Source organism: Triticum urartu, chromosome 2A, assembly GCF_056163025.1.
Source record: "Triticum urartu cultivar PI428250 chromosome 2A, HENAU_Tu73, whole genome shotgun sequence".
Taxonomy (NCBI): domain Eukaryota; kingdom Viridiplantae; phylum Streptophyta; class Magnoliopsida; order Poales; family Poaceae; genus Triticum; species Triticum urartu.
The window spans coordinates 425299310-425306027 of NC_141874.1; the positions used below are offsets into that span (position 1 = coordinate 425299310).

The 6718-nt window shown below is 52.2% G+C and overlaps 1 protein-coding gene across 1 annotated transcript; it reads right to left on the reverse strand.

Moving 5' to 3' along the window:
- Positions 1-3828: 3828 nt before the first annotated feature.
- LOC147985332 (uncharacterized) lies at positions 3829-6078 on the reverse strand. Its single transcript, XM_087539872.1, has 3 exons — positions 5478-6078; positions 3990-4185; positions 3829-3904 (listed from the first exon to the last, which is right to left on the reverse strand). The coding sequence occupies exons 1-3, from the start codon at positions 6076-6078 to the stop codon at positions 3829-3831; spliced, it is 873 nt and encodes a 290-aa protein (XP_087395998.1).
- Between the last annotated feature and the right edge of the window lie 640 nt (positions 6079-6718).

The following is a 6718-nucleotide window of genomic DNA, read 5'->3' on the forward strand; positions in this document are numbered from 1 at the left end:
GCTCATGAAGGCTTCATTTAATCCGCTCTTCGCGGACGAAATCTTCTCAATCACTGTACCCATCAAGGTACACTGTTCCCCCGAGACGGATGCTTTCCGCAACATGTCTCGCAACATATCCGGAGTCTCTGGGTTTCCGAAAGCTGCCCCAACAGCACGATCATCCTTTGAAGGAATCTGCTCGTCTGCCTCCAAAATCGCTGTCGGCTGTGAACCGGACAGTCCGGGGCCCTCATTACCATCAGCCCCGGAATCCCGGATGGTCGGAGGTCCACCTTGGGGTACCGCCTCTTTTGTCCCCTGGTCTAAAGGGACCCTCCGCGATGACACTTCAGAGTCATCCGCCTTGATGGGCGAGGAGGTTGGAGGAGGCGTCTCGCTCTCCATCATCTCTGGAAGAAGACTCCCCGAAGAAGAGGATCGCCCAGAAAAACTCTGCGCCGACCTATAAAAATGCACAAATGCGTTACGGTAACAACAACGGAATAGGACGCTATCAAGGCACTCCGGATTCTCTTACGGCTCGGCCGAGGGTTTGTCCCTTTGTTGGAGCTGCTCAACGGCATCGTCTTCCAAGCCCAAGCTGATCGACGGTGGCATCTTACCCTTCTTGAAAGACCGCCCCTCCTCATCTTCAGAGGCGGCCCTTTTCCTCCTGTTTGGAGAAGGAACACTGGGTCCTTTCCCGCCTCCATCTTCGGGCGAGGGGCACTCCGGATTCTCTTACGGCTCGGCCGAGGGTTTGTCCCTTTGTTGGAGCTGCTCAACGGCATCGTCTTCCAAACCCAAGCTGGTCGACGGTGGCATCTTACCCTTCTTAAAAGACCGCCCCTCCTCATCTTCAGAGGCGGCCCTTTTCCTCCTGTTTGGAGAAGGAACACTGGGTCCTTTCCCGCCTCCATCTTCGGGCGAGTAAAGGTTTAATTCTCCGGACTCAGTGTCCGACTTGTCTCCAGAACCAAGGTCATCTTGGGCCTTCTCACCCTCCCCTGCTGATGCCTGGTATGGCGCCGAGGCCAGCATCCTTGTTAACACAGGAGTAGCTGAGTCTTCGGGAAGGGGAGCCAGACACCTAATCAATTGCACCTTCTTTATCCAGCCCTGAAAAAGGATGATACCGTTGGCTTCTTGCCACTGGATATCTGACTGTAAGATATTCGGCAAACGTGTATTTACCGAGGTGTCCGGATGGTTGCAGTCAAGGCCGACATCTCTGGCGGTGTCCGGCCATTGCCTTCGTTTTCCGAAGACTAATCTCCACATTCCTTCGTGCTTGTGCCGAAGAAGTTCTGAAGAGTCCGCAGCCCTTCTGGATTGAACTCCCATAGGCGGAGAGGCCGTCGCTGGCACGGCAGGGTCCGATGGACTAGCATTATATGAACGACGTTGGCTATGTCGATGTCCCTCTCAATGAGGTTTCAGATGCGACTTTGCAGAGTTTGCACATCATTCGTTGATCCCCAATCTAGCACCTTATTTATCCACGATGCAAGTTGGGTTGGAGGGCCGGGTCGAAATACAGGCGCGGTCGCCCACTTGGAGCTGCGGGGCTCGGTGATATAGAACCACCCCTGCTGCCACAGACCGGAAGATTTGGCGAAGGATCCTTTCAGCCAAACGGCGCTAGCAAGCTTGCTTATTGCAGCCCCGCCGCACTCGGCCTGCTCCCCCTCTACCACTTGCGGCTTCACATTGAAGGTCTTGAGCCACAGGCCGAAGTGCGGAGGAGTTCGGAGGAGGGCTTCACACATGATGATAAACGTCGAGATAAGAAGAATAGAGTCCGGGGCCAAACCGTGGAAGTCTAGCCCGTAATAATACATGAGCCCTCGGACGAAGGGGTTAAGTTCAAATCCCAACCCGCGGAGGAAGTGGGACACGAACACGACCCTCTCGCCGGATCTGGGGGTGGGAACGGCCTGCCCCTCGGCGGGAAGCTGATGATGGATTTCAGCGGTCAGGTACCGCGCTGCCCGAAGCTTTGCAATGTCTTCCTCCGTGACAGAAGAGGCTACCCACCGGCCTTGACGTCTAGATCCGGACATGGTTGGGGTTGGTGGCTACGGAAGCCCGGGAGTTGAAGCTCGGGGTAGCAGGAGTTGAGGAAGAGGCAAGCGTGGAAGAAAAAGACGGGTCTGTACCCCTATATAAAGGCTGCAAATATCAAACGTCTCCTCTCGGGCTTCAAAAACTTGTTTTTTTCCAAGGAATTGTACCCAAGCGACGGTTGGGTTACCCACGTTCGGGTCGACAGGAATCCCTTAAAAAAGGGAGGCACAATCTCCGTTTGGATAAAATACGCCAATAATGCCACGTCCTGGGACGTGGGGCGACGGGCCGGCTAAAACGGTTCGCAAGTGAAGGCCGGGCGTGGTGTTATATTACCAAAAAGTAGTCAGTGGGTTGAACCCACGAAATATTATATCCTCTATGGTTGTGCATACAAGTCCGGATACAATCGCTATCTTGAAGTTTGGATAACAAGGAACCCGCCTTGCAATGCCGAAGATAATCTGCACGCCGAATTCCTCGTCATTGAAGCCAGGTTCAGGGGCTACCGAGGGAGTCCTGGACTAAGGGGTCCTCGGGCGTCCGACCAGTTATCTATTGGGCCGGACTAATGGGCTGTGAAGACATGAAGGCCGAAGACTATACCTGAGTCCGGATTGGACTCTCCTTGGCGTGGAAGGCAAGCTTGGTGACCGACTATGAAGATTCCTTCTTATGTAACCGACTCTATGTAAACCCTAGATCCCCCCGGTGTCTATATAAACCGGAGGGGATAGTCCGGAAAGGACACCATTCATTACCATAGTCATATAGGCTAGACTTTTAGGGTTTAGCCATCACGATCTCATGGTAGATCAACTCTTATAACACCCATATTTATCAATATCAATCAAGCAGGACGTAGGGTATTACCTCCATAGAGAGGGCCCGAACCTGGGTAAACATTGTGTCCCCTGTCTCCTATTACCATCGATCCTAGACGCACAGTTCGGGACCCCCTACCCGAGATCCGCCGGTTTTGACACCGACACCCGACTTGTCCGTGTCGAGCGCAGCCCCGACGCGTATTCTGGAGCGACGCATGATGAAGAGGGGCAACGCACCCGTCGTCCAGATCAAGGTGCAATGGGGCGACAGTTCACCGCACGCCGTCACCTGGGAAGACTTCGACGTCCTGCGCCAACGCTTTCCTGAAGCTACCATCTGGGAGGACGACGACGCAAGCTCACAAGGGGAAGCTCAGTCTCAAGGAGGGGAGAATGTCACGCCTGGCCACTTGTCTGCCACTTGTCCAGCGTGACGTGGCAAGGATCGGACTCCACCTGTAAGTGTGAGCTAGAGAGTGAGAAGAGAGGAGAGGTGGTGTTTTAAAAAGGAGCCAGCCGGCTATGGCGTGGGCATGTGATGTGACGAGCTGTAACTCTCATCCTGAATCCTTCCTCTCAAAGCAACTTCTTCTTCCTCACCAAGTCTCTCTCTCGCTCTCCCTCACCTACCGGTCCCCCTCCTCTCCGGTGTGTTACAATACTATTCTTATTTAAGACATTGAAATGTTTTATTACCCTGACCTCTGCATGTTAGATACATATAAACAAATTTATCACATTGTTTACTGAAAAGAGATCAAACTTTTTTACAAAGGAAAAGTAAAAGATGAAACTTTGACATTGCCCAAAGGAGGAAAATTTTAACACATGGACCAAATAGGTCATGCCAGCTAAACGCTCTTATAATTTCTTTACAGAGGGGGTACTCAAAAGCTATCACTTGCGTCATCCAAATCCAAAACACTAATAATAAACTTGAGATTGAGTTTCTTCACGCCAAAGCTTGGTTGGCTCCTTGTACCGCGGCTTCAGTAATACTGTCCATATCATAGCTAATTGGTAGACACCTGCATATAAGAATACACTTTCTTTTATCGCAAGATGATAACGTTTGTACTCTCTATGCGATGATTATTAATCGGTGAGATTTACCTGATCTGATTGAGGCGGTGAACAACACAATCACGCACGACGAACACCTGGTACACTGGGATCACCAGCTGGTACACTATGACCGGCGCTACTGGCACCAGGAACACCGGAGCAGGGCGCGCCATACTCCTCTGCGTTGCCGCGTTGGGGGCGACATCTTGGGTCGCACGGGTGCTTCCCGCAGTTGTCGTCGTAGTCGAAGACGTTGGGCAAAAACGACAAATTTAACCTATGAATGAAAAGAATTCACAAAATGAACTGTTGACGAAAAAATTTCACCAGGCTGACTCTTTTGTGTAGCACCCGACAGACAGGCGTCACACTATACTGCCAGCGTCGCGCTTCGAACTGCCTAAAAATTACTAAGTTAGTGTGCAATGCCTAACAGCTAGGCGCTACACTGTAGCGCCTATAGCTTAGGCGCTGCACTAGTGGGCTTTGGAATGGAATCTCGTGTCTCGTTAGAGCCAGTGTTAGTCGGTCATAGTAGTTGCATCTTCTTGGACTAAAGTCAGTTCGCAAGCAGACGCCCTTCCCACACTTCCAAATATTCACCTGCCTACTGTACAACTCGTGACATACTGCACTTGCAGCTTGATGCGATCTTGCTGCGGTGGTGCCGATCGATCGCTTTAGATTCCGGAAGATTTGGCAAATGTTTAACCCAGCATGTTGCACCTGGGTGACTGACTAAATGACATTGCATGTTCCTGACACTTTCAGGAGCTAGCGCTTTCAGTTCAGGATGTTTACCCTATGAACTCATGAATCCATCTCAAAATCAACGTGGGATGGGATCGGTTGCTTTTTTGACTGGCTAGCTAAATCACAATGCATCTAAAGGCCCTGTGTTCTTTTGCAAAGAAAGAATTAGTGCGTGCATGTGTACGCACGTCTCTAAACCATACAATCAGCTGGAAGAGAATACAAAAAATGATTAATTCTAAAAAAAGTGAAACAAGAAAGATTAAGACATATTTTTTTTAGTGTTTTATAGACCAAAGAGAGCTTCTTTCACCGTAGCGCAGCCTAGGAGAGACACGACACGACAGTGCTTGTACCTGCCCTGCTAATTCAGATTTATTGTGGTTGACACGACAGTAATCTCTATGCATAGTGCAGCCCAGTTTTATATGCATTTAGACAGTGCTCAAATTTTTTGAACATGGGGTAGCTAGCTAATTCCTGACAAACCCCTCCTTCCATGATACAGAATCTAAGTGAGACAAACCCTTAATTGTGCAACGCCTAAGCCTTAGGCGCTACACTGTGTAGTATAGCGCCTAACTCTCAGACGTTGCACACTAACTTAGCAATTTTTAGGTAGTTTGAAACGCGACGCTGGTCAGGTGTGTAGCGCCTGTCGGTCAGGCGTTGCACAGTGTAGTGTGATGCCTGACTGTCGGGCGCTATAAAAAAGGTCAGCTGGGTGAAAATTTTTCGTCAACAGTTTACTTTGTGAATTCGGTCAAATTTGTCGTTTTTGCCAAGACGTTGTGTCGTCCCCGGTCGACGGCGGTGACAGCGAAGGCGCCGATACGCTCCGATGGATGAGGGCCGGAGAGAGGGGCTGCGACGTGCCGTCCGGCAACTTTGCGGACACCGAAGGCGCCGACGCACTTCGCCGCTTGAGCGAGGACAGAGACACCGGCGCCTCGGTGGGCGCCGCCACCGGCGTGCTTGGAGCGGGAGTGAAGAGCGCCTCAGGGAGCGGCGGCCGCCCATCCACGCGGACCACGAAGACCCGGACTTGGGGGACGTCCTCTGGGTTTGCGCGGAGCAGTTTGATATGCATGTCCCGGTATAGCACCCAGTTTAGCAGGTCCCGGACGTCGCCGGCGGTCACCACATTGTGGAGCGCGTCCAGGGGCTTGCCTTGGCGGACGTACTGGATAGCGATGTTGAAGCAGCCCACGGCCGTGGCCAGCCGGTCGCGGAGCTCCTGCAGCGAGATGGACCGGCTGACCCTCACGACTTGGTGCTCGCCGCCGATGTACTGCGGTCCGCCGCCTTCGGAGAAGCGCTGGAGCTTCCCGCCGTAGCTTACCATCAACTTCCTGTAGCCGTATCGGGATTGTTCGGTCATCATGGCGCAGATGTTGCCGAGCGAGTTTCAAACTTCCAATCAAGGTAGTACGAGGGAGAGGGACCGAGCTGTATCCCTTCCACGTTTTCATCGTTATACCAGACAGCCGGTCTGTTGAAAGGGCTTGCATTGAACTCGGGCCACTTATCCGAAGCGGATACATGCAGGGTGGTACTTAGTCGTAGAAGAATACAACGTGTGGCAAGAGGCTACGGCGGATAAGTGCAGGGTGGTACTTCCCCGCAAAAAAAAAGGAAGAAAAGAAAAGAAAAGAAAAAAAAGTGCAGGGTGGTACTCAGTCGTGGAAGAATACAACGTGTGGCAAGAGGCTACGGCGGATACATTCAGGGTGGTACTCAGTCATGGAAGGATTGTACGACGTGTGGCAAGAGGCTATGTACGCGTGTGAGCTGGCCGATTTTTAAAGGGCAGTGATTTGCGCCGGTGGACGGGCGCAACGATTGGGCAGGTCGCGTCCAGGTTGTCCGATCTAGCAAACCTCGGCCGTCAGATCTGACCGTGCGCTGACCCTGCCCTTCCCCGCCATGGATGAGCTCTCTGCTGGCCTCGAAGCACGCCTCCGCTCCATTCTCACTCTCGGGGGCAGCCACAGTTCCCAGCAAAATGACATCTCTGGTGGTAG

Bases quoted from the DNA above. Each gene is read 5' to 3' on its own strand.
- LOC147985332 (XM_087539872.1), bottom strand. From the start codon at position 6,078: ATGATGACCGAACAATCCCGATACGGCTACAGGAAGTTGATGGTAAGC. The intron at 4,186-5,477 runs GGCAAAAACGAC...CAACGTCTTCGA, and splicing joins CGGGGACGACACAACGTCTT to CTACGACGACAACTGCGGGA. The intron at 3,905-3,989 runs GTAAATCTCACC...TCTTATATGCAG, and splicing joins CACCGCCTCAATCAGATCAG to GTGTCTACCAATTAGCTATG.